We start from the raw sequence: 13,859 nt of genomic DNA on the forward strand, positions 1-13,859 counted from the left end.
ACGTTGATAATAGCTCTTAAAAAAATATTTAAAAAAATCCCGCGCATTTGATAACTCCCTAAAAAAACAATTCTTAGTCGGTTTTTCACGAACTTTCTACGGATATAACTAGGTTACGGTGGGACGAATGAAGCTGATTTTTTTTACAGACTCATGATAGGTACTACTAATGACTTAACGGTGTTTCGTTTTTAAATTTTGTCTCTAATTACAAGATTATCTTATTAGCTTAACATTATAAGATATCTTATAATTAGAGAAAAAATTTAAAAAAGAAACACTCTCATAGTCATTGGCTGTACCTATCATTGGTCTGTAAAAAAAATCAGCTTCATTCTTCCAACGGTAACCTAGTTATATTCGTAGCGCATTTTTTAAGAATTAAAAAAATATGCTATTGTCTGCGTTTTGTCCGTCCGTTCGTCCGTCCGGACTCACCTCTACGTTTTGAACTACTTCTGGAGGAATGGTCCTAGAGTCCTGGAATTGCAGTAGATAGCCTATACCTTGAAGGTGTGCCAGACGACCATCAAATTTCGTTGTCTAAAAGGGGGGGCCCCCCTACGAATTATTTCTTGAGATGCTGTTTTTGGGGGTTAAAAATTAATTTTATCTCTCATTGTATTCTAATTAAAGATCTCAACGAAAGGAACCGTTTTCTACCAACTACTGCCCTTCTTATCAAAGTACGGGGTGGAGGGGGAGGGCTGGGAGTGGAACTAGTTTTATCTTTCATGGTACTCCCTCCTCCTCGACCTCTTATCGTGATCTGGTATATTCCCTTATACCTCAAGAACGGATTGTCGGAAGAGGGTACTTACAAAGGGCGATTGAGACATCTGCAAGATATATATCCATTGGTGATGTCAAAACAAAAGCTATTTCGGTTAAAAAAAATGCCCTTTAACTGTACAAGAGTTGTGAACAATTTATACTTGTTTTAATTATTTTCAAGGAAAATGGATCTTTTCTGTACACCTCGTGCTTTTCTTTTCGAGACTACTAGAATGATAGTACAACAAATCTAATTAACAACATATTTACGTGTATTAAACCAAATCAAGGTCCACTTTCGTTTACATCCTTCGTCATAACAATAGCAACAAGCCAATGTTAAATTTTGCTTCAAATTCCAATACCAAATACTTATTCAAAATTCTGTATATATGTATTTTGCTCGTTTTACATCCAGCTAAAATTGCTGTGACATGATTAACTGTCAAATTTAATCGCGTTCTTACCATTGTACTTATTTTTGAGTTGAGTTTTTGTGTATCCATTTGCTTAAACTTTAACAAAAAAAAACAATTCTCTTAAGAACTAAAGTTGATATTTTGAGTCCTAAGTGTAATTGCATTCGTGATGGATTCAACCCGAAGCACCCGTATTTTCCATTGAAAAAACGTAGTCCCTCAACCTTGGGTCATTTATTGGTGTCCGAGAAACATTTTATTATAAATATCTACTTATAAACAAATGTCTGATACTCCGGATATGAAATTTGCTACTCTTGTTTTTAAGATTACATCTACCGCAGGTAAGACGATAAATATGATGTAGGTATATTTGGTTATTAAAGTACGATACATCTTAGAAGAACCGGATAACTAAAATATTTCGAAGTACGGGAATTGTTACCCCTTCGAAACGTTCCGGTGGACGAAAACCTCTGGTAGCGGCATTTGATGGAATAACAAAGGGATCAATTCGGCAAGTCATACATATAACTTCTCTCATAAAACGAGCTTCCAGCGCTGATCAAAATCTTACGTGAAATACAAAACCGGTCATATTGACCCCAAATGTCCCGTTCATCGCTGTATAAGTTAATGAAGCAGATTAATTTTAAGTAAGTAGGGTAGTGATATGTTAGTAATACTCGCCGGTCTTTTTGTTCAACGCCGATGCGATACTGTAACACATGAATCGGGTCTTCCATACCGGCCATGTGGCTGAATCCAGAGAAATTAAAATCTTCTGGCGTCTTAGTCCAAATTATTGGTAGATTGAATAAAGCAGGCACAGAATGTACACTATGTTGTATCAAGACCCGACATTTATTTTCCCTGCCTTCTACTGGAGGGCTGGAGCCCTTACTATGCCACTGCATCGACTCTTGTTTTGATTCGGGATCGTAATGATGCACTCAGGTTTCCTCTCCTGTGACAATTGTCTACGCGACACGCATTCGCGCAACCCAACTTGAACTAGCCTTTGTCATCTCATCGTGCTCGTCTAGCATTTTGAAAACCGTGGTTTCTGAAAGTCCTAGTGAAGCTCCTTTAGTCTTACATCCTCCAATACCAAACTCTTGGTTTTTTCAACAACAGGGCGCCTTAGACGATGATCATGCTCCAGTGATTCTCGACCATGTTTAAACAATGTTGACCACTCGTCAATAGTTGACTTAGAAGGGCAACCATCCCCGTATACAGTCAACATTTCTTCAAGAATAATGGTTTTCCTTGTTTTGTAACACCACAAACTGGCAGATAATAAAATTAATAATGTTGCAATTGTTTTGTAAATTGCCACACAAGCTACCAAGGCATACGTGATTAAAAACAGTATAATGAAAAATTGCATCAAAATTCAAAACAGCCGGGAATATGTACAGGGTGGCAACGAAACAGAGCCTATTTTGGGGACCTCAAAACATCTACGGAAAAATACTCGGACCCGTCAATTTTTTATTCAAAGGGGAACAATTTTTTTGCTAGTTTCGCCCCCCTGAGGGCAAAGCCCTAGCGGGGGTGACAAGCGCCCCCAAAATTTTAAATCGAATGGGTGGTCGAGTGATACCTGATTTTGAAGGTATTTTTATGTGGATTATAACCTTTAAGTTTTAAATCGCTACTAATTTGCCTAGCCGATACAGGGACATTTTCTTATGAAAAAATATTCTTGTAAATGAATTAGTTAAATAATAAAAATAAAAACAACAGTAAACACAAAAAATGTTGTTCTCCTACATTCTGAGCCGTAATTTTTGTTGTTTTTTTTTTTCTTTTTAATACTCGTAGGTACATATGCCTTTTCTGCAACGCAAATCTTGGTTATTGTTGAGAGCATTACTATAGCATCATTTTGAAGTTTAATAGTGATTGTCAATTATTGTTGTCAGAACGAGAGAGGGATAATAAACAAATAAATAAATAAATAAATAAATAAATAATGGTTTATTCACTTGCTGAAATAATTGATCTTTTTTTGCAAACAATGAAAATGCTAATAGAACTTCCCAGCTCTTTAATCGACAACACCAGAATCGACAGGTCCATCGTATGTTTGGGCTGCCATTTTTGGTAACCGTATCGTAGGCCCCTTCTTTTTACCTGGAACTTTAACAGGAGAGATGTGCCTGGAGTTATTAGAAAAGACGATTCGTCCAGCATTAGTGGAGATACTAGAAAATAACGACTACTTGGAAATAGTCTAGTATTTCAGCAAGATGGTGTGCCACCCCACTATGCTGCAAGGGTTCGTCAATATTTGGACCAAACGTTTCCAGGACAATGGATTGGAAGAAAAGGTGCTATTGAATGGCCTCCTCGTTCCCCGGACTTAAGTGCGTTAGATTTGTCTTATGGGGCCATTTAAAAACTAAAATTTATGCTAGTCAGCCTACATCGTTAGACAACTTCCGACAAAAAATAATTGACGAATGTCGTCAAATCACCCCATAAGTTTTTCAAAATGTACGGAAAGTGTTTGAACAAAACCTGTATTATTCTATGGAAGTCGAAGGCCAACATTTTCAACATTTACTTGATTTAAAACTTAGGGTTATAATCCACATAAAAATACCTTCCAAATAAGGTATCACTCGACCCCCCATTCGATTTAAAATTTTGGGGGCGCTTGCCACCCCCGCTATGGCTTTGGCATCAGAGGGGCGAAGCTAGCAAAAAAGTGGTTCCCCCTTGAATCAAAAATTGACGGGTCCGAGGATTTTTTCGTAAATGTTGTGAGGTCTCCAAAATAGGCTCTGTTTCGTTTTCAAATGGCCACTCTGTATAACAACGACCCCTCGTATCTAAAGATAATAATAAAAAATCGGCTAAACTGTTGGGTTAACATTTGCCTGCACTTATTCACCAACACTGATTAGGTGTACTGAAAACTGTTAATTGTGTAATGTTCTTGATATAGCAAAGACATATTTTAATTACGCAGTATAAGCTGGCATGGGTGATTGGTAAGTGTTTACCTATTTTGGTTAGAATCTTTTACATAGCGATGGCAAAACGATTTTAAGTATTTAGGTAGGTATCTATTCATTTAGGAGTTTAAATCACTTTGTCACTAAATAGGTGCCTACTTCTCGCGAGTGCTATAAATCGGAGTATGAAATATCTGACACTCACAACTAATAACCTAATAACCTTTATGCTCATTAAAGACGTGATAGAAACACAATCTTCGCGTAAAGAAACCACAACATTCTTGTTTAGTGCACTTTTACTTTCAAAAAATAAAAAGTGCACTTTTGCGCTCTTGATGTCTGTCTGTCTGTCTGTCTGAAGGGCTATTAAAATCGAAAAAACAAATTGAAAGTTGCACTCTTCGCCTCTTGCTAACAAGCGGCTTAATGAATTTTTTAAAGAAATGTCCAGAATATATGAGTGCACTATACTCTTCGTTATCTACTTTTTGACTATACCTACCTACTAACGGGCGATCAAAAATGGTTGGCGGTCGAGTCGCCTTTGGAATTTAAGTACAATTTCCCACAATTTCCCATGTAAACAACAATTCCAAAGGTGATTCGACAGTAACTCATTTTTGATCGCATAGTAGAACTCGTTGCCTAGCGCTTTTGAACATTTTACAACACTAAAGGAAAGTTACAGTTTTGGTTATGGTTTTTTGTAATGAAAAATAATATTTGAATAGATGTAGTACCTCGCTAATATGCATTTAAAGTGTATGTGTATAATAATATACATATTTATGTCTGTTTGTTTGACGTGTAAATGAGTTATTTACAATTGTTATTTACAAGTAATAAAAACACAATCAAATTTCTCACAAACTAATTACAATTTAGCGAAATAGATTACTTATAATTTCCACGAAATATTTCTGACCTCCACCTGTAACCTCCTCAACTAAGGATATCATTAGGTTACTTCCATATATTAAACTTATTTATAATTCGGAAAACATTTTCGGTAACCATCAGGCATCTTTTATCCGTAAAACTCAGTTCGGTAAAAAAAACCCGCGGGAGTAGTCAGAGACCCGCTCCCCGCAGTTCACTCGTCATCTGGGTTGATGGTGATTCTCCTACGGTTAGCCCACTGGGAAAACATGAAAAGTGGACGGAACATCAACGCAGCCGCCTCCTTACTGTAACGACTCGTGGCTCAAAAGACCCAATCGTCAGCGTTGACGGTTGACGGCCACGTTGCTGCACCATGCTGCTGTAAGAGTATCTCGAGCCTATATTAGGTATAGGGATTGGGGCAAGTGTTGAACCCTGACGTACATCGACAGAGGGTGAACATTGTGGCGATAGGCTTTTCCTCACCGATCTCTAGGAAATTCCTTCAGTGTGAGGGAGTCGGGAATACTTATAGGTCGCGAATTTTGTGGATATGTCCGGCGGACCGTACTGTCTTCTTATGTCCAGGAACGAGGCGAGGGTGCATTTCCCTATGATAAAGGATTTGGTGACGCCGCCCGCCGGTGTGGAGTTTAAACAACGCGCCATGTATGAAGCGGCCTAGGCGGAATCCGTATTTGCTTATGCAATTAAGTAGTGAAATAGAGCGATAGCAAGATAGGTTAGTAGGGTCGGCGTTGGGTTTCGGGATCATAACGCGGATAGAGGTTTTCCAGGCCTTGGGAAAGTAGAATGTTTGCAGGAATTTATTATATAGTTGGGATATGAGGGGTAGTGTCGGGGGGTAAGTGACAAAGAATCACCCTGTTGAGTCCATCAAGACAGGATAGTATAGGAGATATTAGAGGATTGTCGTTATGGAGAGGGCCGGACATGCGTGGCGCATTTTGACAGATTTGCAGGTCAGACTCGAGGGTTTCCTTGACAATCTGGTCGTCAGGGGTTGTAATGGTGTTTTGGGGGAACGAATCGAAAAAATTTTCCTTCTCCTGGTCGGAGATAATTATGCGATGTTGGGGATCTACTTAGGCGGGAGTGCGTCTGGGATTTGCGTTTTGACAGGATGTCGAACCGGTTCCAAAATTGTTGAATTGATTGTGTTATAGGTGTAGTGGTGGGCGGGGATGGAGGTTGGTTTTAGGGGATAGAGGGGTGATTATACGTTTAGAACCACCATGTTTTACCACGGGAAGGAAAGCGGAGAGTCCTGAGACACCCTCACAAGGTTGGGTTAGTAAAAAACAAGTTAAAAAGTAATCGTAAACGATTTACATAAAGCGCATTTCCACTTGCATTCATTTCCCATTTGTAAGATGCAACTTCTGTTAAAATCGTAAAAATCCGACCACAAATATGAAAGATAGCGTTTGCACATAGGCAATCCATTTTTGACGTGCTACTTCAAGTTCAGTTTATGAGAAGAATTTCATTTCAATGCTTTTCTAAATAAGAAAGTTGGAACTGCGCATGCGCAGACCTAAATTTTGGAACTAATGTTAGATTTTCCTTTGTTCCAAGCGCCTAAATATCAAATTTCACTTAAATGCTTCCATAGATAAAAAAGTTGGCACTGCGCATGCGCAAAATAAAATTTTGAAACTGGCGCTAGATTTTCCTTTATTCCAAGCACCTATGTATCAAATTTCATTTAAATGCTTCCATAAATAAAAAAATTGACACTGCGCATGCGCGAAACCAAATTTTGAAACTGGCGTTAGATTTTCATTTATTCCATGTGCCTATGTATCAAATTTCGCTTAAATTCTTCCATAAATAAAAAAGTTGGCACTGCGCATGCGCAAAACCAAATTTTGAAACTGGCGTTTGATTTTCATTTATTCCAAGTGGCTATGTATCAAATTTCATTTATAGTATATTAAGTATGGAGAACGGTAAGGAATTTTTACCGTTCGAAGACAATTGTTTGGAGGAGGAGCGGAGCGACGACTCCAATTATTGTCTGAGAACGGTAACCCTTAACGTTCGACGTGCTTATAACATTTTTTGCGCGATCGAAATTAAAATTATACAACCAATATAAATATGCACTAAGAAATTAGCGAGCAGAATAAATTGCAATGATCGAAGTGGTATGGTGTACATCACTAGGTAACCAGTTTATTTGTCAAAACTGAAATTAATAATTTCTTGTGCATGTGTCTGATGTAGTTTGCTAGATTTGCACTTCCGTTATAACTTTTTTGCGCGATCGATCATTTCTGACTATTTACCATGGGTGTTTCCATGACAGTACGTAGAATTTACCAGTTGCTATGATTACGACGACGTCAAAATTACTTACCGATCTAAAAACAGAACAGCAAAAATACTTACCGACGCCTTTTTAAAAATCAACAGTCTTAGTGCTTGTTCACAATGGACATAAGCATAACAAAAACATAACAGATACATAATTCATAATGTTGAATAGTAGCAAACCAACGTATGTGTTCACAATGATTACATAATTTTTATTTTTTTGTAAATGTTTGCGTATGTTTTATGTCCTACCGAAACGGTACATAAAAAATACATAAAGTTGGGTCGGTTTCAACTTTACGTAGGTTTTATGAAAAATCTAGTGGAATTAGGTGTATTTCTGTTGGGTACAAAGACGCAGCTGTTGGTTTGACATTTCAATTACTACGTCTAACGTCGATGACATCTCTTCTGCCAACATAATCTGGTTATTTTTAAATTGGTACATAGTTTTTGGCGCATTATTTCATAGTTTGGTGTGGTTTGGTTCTTCGTGTGTTGTTTTTTGATTATATCCAACACGACATGGAAAACGTATAGACGTCGAATTATTAATTAGTTTGGTGCGATTAAAACCCTAATTGTTTAATAAAGGGGACAAAAGATATAAGGTTAATAGGTGATCGAATAATCCTGGTGTATGAAAAAACCATATTCTTCATCATGCAGCTTCATTTCTAGACAAGCTTAAATTCTTAAATTCTCCCCTTTTCTCTCGGTCTCGATTTATAGGTCTGACCCACCAACGCCGTTTTTGTTTTGTAACAACTTTGTCTCTGTGTCTTCATAACAGTAAAAGCAATAAAACTGTTGAAATTTCCATCTCAGTGGCACATACATATACACCACAAATAATATTGTTATGTTCTTGACGTTTTGATTTGCGCCTACGCAGATAATTATAATCTTACGGTCACTGTGAACACTTTCTCCACCTGCGTAAAATTATGTCTTATGTCAATATTATGTTTTATGTATCTGTTATGTTTTTGTAACGCTTATGTCCATTGTGAACAAGCACTTACATTACATTTAATCTTTAATTATTGTTAGGTACATTAAACGTGCAATTGGTGCTGTTGTTTCCTATAGCAAGACGCTCATAAAGTCATAAAGGAAGTGCAAAGCTAGTAAACTACATCAGACACATGCACAGTTTTATGAAATTATTAATTTCAATTTTGACAAATAAACTGGTTGCCTAGTGATGTACACCATACCACTTCGATCATTTCGGTTTATTCTGTTCGTTAATTTCTTAGTGCATATTTATATTGGTTGCATAATTTTAATTTCGATCGCGCAAACAATGTTATAAGCACGTCGAACGTTAAGGGTTACCGTTCTCAGACAATAATTGGAGTCGTCGCTTCGCTCCTCCTCCAAACAATTGTCTTCGAACGGTAAAAATCCCTTACCGTTCTCCATACTTAATATACTATATGAGCGAGGTATTCGCCGGTGGCCGAATGGTATGTCGAAGATTTTACAGAACAAAATTGTAATTGGAATGTATTAAGAAAAACGAAAGCACAACTTTAAACACATTGATCTCTATTGCTTCAGGTTTAAATGACGTGTTCTTTGTATACGAAACATCAGCACAAATTGTACATTTAATGTAACAATAATTAAAGATTAAATGTAATATTGAACTGATTGTTTTTAAAAAGGCGTCGGTAACTATTTTTGCTGTTCTGTTTTTAGATCGGTAAGTAATTTTGACGTCGTCGTAATCATAGCAACTGGTAAATTCAACTTACTGTCATGGAAACACACATGGTAAATAGTCAGAAATGACCGATCGCGCAAAAAATACTTTTATAATTAAGTTTGTAATTCGGTTTATAAATGGTTGAGATGCGAAAAGGGCACTGTGAATTTTGAATCGATTCGACTCAACTTTTGGCATTGCGTATTATATGGCTAAAGCTATGCCCATATTGAATTTCATGCAATTCAGTTCATAACTAACGGAGATGTAAAAGCAATCGGACATTTCTAAACAAAGTTATCGTTCACACGGACAGATAGAGGGACAGACAGACAAAGAACAGACGGACAGACCAACAGGCAGACGACAGACAGCAATGCAAAATTATAAACGATTTCTAGGATCGTTAATAAACGGCAAAAGTGTAAAATTATGGAACATGTAAAAAACGGTTTTTTGTTTTTTTTACAATAACTTTTTTTGTAAGCGGTACAGAAAAAATTCCTTCCTTGGTGCAAGACTCGACACCATAACGAACCAAATAGCGAAAAAAGTAGAACAATAGCTCTTAAGATAAAGAACTAGTAGCGTCGCAAAACGAGAGGACGGACGGACGGACGGACGGACAAAGTGGCCACAATAGAGCATTTTTTTTTATTTTTGTGGAAATGCGCTAAAAAGAGCGGGTCCGTGAAGTTAGCAGAACATTGGCGGCACAACTTTCGAGACTAGGTGGATTGGTTAGTGTTACGTTTGTGCCGGTTAGTGCCGTAAAAAGTTTGTCAGTAAAACAGACCGTTTGGAAATTATTTCGATTTTTAGAGGTTCTGCTAATAGGCCAGTCATTGAGGATTTTTACCTGGAAATAACTCTAGAAGTACTATAAAGGTGCGTAGAACTAAAATCCGTAAAATGAACAATTTGAAACTTGCCACCGGCACCGCCATCTTGCCAAGATGGCCACCAAAAGCGGTTTCCCGCAGGTATCTCCAAAACTGTGCATTTTTCGAGAAAATATGTGGTTAGTAAAATTAAAGAGAAGAAAATTTCCTACAACCAATGTATATTTTCACTAAAGTTAGCCCTTAGGCAGAAAAGTTTAATAACCAGTGGTGTATATTTGATCCAAATAATTCATTGAGCATTTAATTAATTAAGACACGTGCCCTGAAAGGCGCAATGGAAGTATCGTTTGCAAACAATGTTAAATTTATGTCTGGTAAGGAAGTCATTGACGTTTTCATGTATATAACTTACTCTTACAGAGAGCTTTCTATTATGTTATCAAAAATCTCTAAACCTTCCCCATATAGTTTTATTCGTTGAAGTTTTTTAAAAAAATAACAGCGACTATATAGTTTCGGCGTACTGCCATCATCAGGCGACTAGAAGTGTATCACAATATAGCAAATTTGAAAACATTAAGAGCTAGTACTTACTGTGTTTTTTTTAAAAAACTTCAACGAATAAAACTATATGGGGAAGGTTTAGAGATTTTTGATAACATAATATATTTCAACCCCCATTTCGAGGAACGATGGATCCAACTCAAAAAAAAAGAGAGCTTTCTTTTAAAATCTGTACAGGGAAATCTCTTACAACACGACTGATGCATTCGAACCCCTCGGGATTAACACACACTCTAGTCCATTGATATATTTTATACTGATTATGATTCTCTCCCTTTTTTAATTCTATACAATAATGTAATATCACTAATTTAAATTCCAGCGCAATCCCCACGGATTATGGGACGGCAGACGTCTTAAGACCTACAGTTTCAGAACGTCGCGTCATATGGTCGCAAATTATAGCGGTGAATGTTAACAACATAATGGTATTGGCGAACGGCATGGTAGCAGGGTATCCGACCGTTCTCATACCAAGCTTATACGACGAAAAGATAAACTCCCAGTCCAGCGCCATTACCGAAGACCAAATATCGTGGATAGGTTAAATTGTACGCGCACTTCGTCACCTTGTAATTGTTGAGTTTAGGTCCGATCGGGTTTACGTGCGCACTGCTGGGATGCTTGCTTTCTGGAATCATTACACAACCGCTCGGAAGGACGAGGGCTCTAAGGTTGGGGTGCCCGTTTTTAGTAGCGGCTTGGTTGGTGTTCCTGTTCGCCAACGAGATGTGGCAAATCTACCTCGCGTTATGTTTGGGTGGTTTAACCAGTTCATTGGTCGAAGCGCCTGTATGTATTAGCCCTCATTACGACCCGTGTAAGGAATCTGTTGCAGATCATAGCGTATAAAGCGGAGGTAAGTCAACCGCACTTAAGAGGAATGTTTTCCGGTACAACATCGCTATTCTCTGTTATTGGCGTACTCGTCCAGTTTATATTGGGCACATTCCTGCATTGGAGAACAGTCGCTGCCATTTCCAGCTCATTTCCTCTTCTCACCTTCGTTTTCTTGTTTTTTATACCGGAAAGTCCGCACTGGTTAATCATGCGTGGTAGAAAAGAAACAGCACACAAAAGTTTAGCTTGGCTAAGGGGTTGGACTACGCTGGATGAAGTCGAAGCAGAATTTCGAACACTTTGTGGCAGGTGCGATACAGAACAAGAAGCGGAAGCATCAAGCAGCAGAGAGGCAGTTCGCGGAAGTATGTGGAAGAAGTACATGGAAAAACGATTTCTTTGGCCGTTAAGCTTGGTGTGTTTTATTTTCTTTTTGTCGCACTTTAATGGTAGTTGTACATTACAAACGTATGCCGCTAACATCCTTACTACCATGGAGGCGCCAGTGGATCAATTTTACGCCACTGTCATGTTGGGTATTACCGAAGTAGTTGGATGTTTCTTGAGCTTGTTTGTGGTAAGGTACTGCGGAAAGCGCGTAATGGGAATGGCTACACTTTGTGCTGTAGGAATTTGCGTGGTTGCCGTAGGTGCTTACGCGTTTATTATTGATATGCCATACCTCAAGTTGGACGAGGTGTGTGAAACTTTCCTCATCACTCCGTCTGCGTGGATTCCAGTATGCTTAATATTACTTCTGTCATTCATTGCGCATACTGGCATCAGAGTATTGCCATGGATCCTGTTGGGTGAGATATTCCCTCATGAAACGAGAGCCGTCGGTTGTGGTATTGGGAGCGCGAGTTACTACCTGTTCATATTTATTTCTGACAAGCTCATCATCGTAATGGTTAATGCAATGACCATTTTCGGAGTGTATCAGCTTTACGCAGCCATAAGCGTCGTAGGTGCATTGATAATGCACTTTGGACTTCCCGAAACCGAGGGAAAGGATTTGGACGACGTGATTGATCACTTTTCGGAAGTGTCCAAATTAGACAACCGAGTAAAGAAAAGGGAATAAAACTATCGTCACAAATCTAGCTTAAAATTAATACTTAGACTTCTTTTTTTCGATGAACAACACACTATGGAAGTTGTGCCTTTACTTTACTTTAAGGTTTTTTGGTCTTAGTATGGTTGCAAGGATTGTAAAATCTGTGAATTTTTTTACGTGGTTTTCCCTGTAAGAATAATCCATGATATGTAATAAAAGGTTTTTTATTTGAGAGTGAGGAATTTTTAACGAAAAAAATACGTTATTATATTCGTTATGAACGGCTGACTGTCCGACTGAGATCTCAGCAATCACAAAAGCTAAAGACTTCAAATTTTTACTAAAAGCTTTCTGATGTAGTGTGGATGTGCAGGCTGTAGTGTATTTTGAGTTAGATTACTCGTGAGATCGAAAATTTTAAACTTTGCTAATGAAATACTGATCTGCATTACCAAAAATCCGATTTCATCATGCATATGCTGATTTACAACTTATTTAAAACGAAAAAATACAAAAACAATAAATTTTTGTACGTAACCTTTTTTTAGCGCATTTCCACAAAAATTAAAAAAACGCGCTATTGTGGCCACTTTGTCCGTCCGTCCGTCCGTCCGTCCGTCCGCTCGTTTTGCCACGCTACTAGTTCTTTATCTTAAGAGCTATTGTTCTACTTTTTTCGCTATTTGATTCGTTATGGTGTCGAGTCTTGTACCAAGGAAGGAATTTTTTCTGTACCGCTTACAAAAAAAGTTATTGTAAAAAAAACAAAAAACTGTTTTTTACATGTTCCATAATTTTACACTTTTGCGATTTATTAACGATCCTAGAGATCGTTTATAATTTTTCATTGCTATCTGTCGTCTGCCTGTTGGTCTGTCCGTCTGTTCCTTTGTCTGTCTGTCCATCAGTCCATCTATCTGTCCGTGTGAACGATAACTTTGTTTAGAAATGTCCGATCCTTTTACATCTCCGTTAGTTATGAACTGAATTGCATGAAATTCAATATGGGCATAGCTTTAGCCATATAATACGCAATGCCAAAAGTTGAATCGAATCGATTCAAAATTCACAGTGCACTTTTCGCATCTCGACCATTTATAAACCGAATTGCAAACTTTTTTACTTATAAAAGTATTTGAATGAAATTTGATACATAGGCACTTGGAATAAAGGAAAATCAAACGCAAATTTCAAAATTTGGTTTTGCGCATGCGCAATGCCAACTTTTTTATTTATGGAAAATTTAAACGAAATTTGATACATAGGCACTTGTAATAAAGGAAAATCAAACGCTAATGTCAAAATTTGGTTTTGCGCATGCGCAGTGCCAACTTTTTTATTTATGAAAGCGTTTAAATGAAATTTGAGACATAGGCGCTTGGAATAAAGGAAAATCTAGCGCCAGTTTCAAAATTTTATTTTGCGCATGCGCAGTGCAAACTTTTTTATCTA

At 37.7% G+C, this 13,859-nt stretch overlaps 1 protein-coding gene across 2 annotated transcripts; it reads left to right on the forward strand.

Annotated features, from left to right (window-relative positions):
* The first annotated feature begins 1,665 nt into the window (after nucleotides 1-1,665).
* LOC116172360 (facilitated trehalose transporter Tret1-like) lies at nucleotides 1,666-12,689 on the forward strand. 2 transcript variants are annotated; one of them, XM_031489568.1, is made up of 5 exons: nucleotides 1,666-1,849; nucleotides 10,833-11,053; nucleotides 11,100-11,302; nucleotides 11,349-11,927; nucleotides 11,980-12,094. In XM_031489568.1, the coding sequence occupies exons 1-5, from the start codon at nucleotides 1,803-1,805 to the stop codon at nucleotides 11,998-12,000; spliced, it is 1,071 nt and encodes a 356-aa protein (XP_031345428.1). In that variant the 5' UTR covers nucleotides 1,666-1,802; the 3' UTR covers nucleotides 12,001-12,094. The 2 variants fall into 2 exon arrangements, with proteins under 2 accessions (XP_031345428.1, XP_031345427.1); XM_031489567.1 differs by lacking the exon at nucleotides 1,666-1,849 and adding an exon at nucleotides 3,991-4,198 and having other exon boundaries at nucleotides 11,349-12,689.
* The last annotated feature ends 1,170 nt before the right edge of the window (nucleotides 12,690-13,859 follow it).

The sequence above is a fragment of the Photinus pyralis genome, unplaced genomic scaffold (assembly GCF_008802855.1).
Source record: "Photinus pyralis isolate 1611_PpyrPB1 unplaced genomic scaffold, Ppyr1.3 Ppyr1.4_LG5, whole genome shotgun sequence".
NCBI classification, from domain to species: Eukaryota; Metazoa; Arthropoda; class Insecta; order Coleoptera; family Lampyridae; genus Photinus; species Photinus pyralis.

Bases quoted from the DNA above. Each gene is read 5' to 3' on its own strand.
- LOC116172360 (XM_031489567.1), top strand. The intron at 11,054-11,099 runs GTTAAATTGTAC...TGTTGAGTTTAG, and splicing joins AGACCAAATATCGTGGATAG to GTCCGATCGGGTTTACGTGC. The intron at 11,303-11,348 runs GTATGTATTAGC...AATCTGTTGCAG, and splicing joins GTTCATTGGTCGAAGCGCCT to ATCATAGCGTATAAAGCGGA.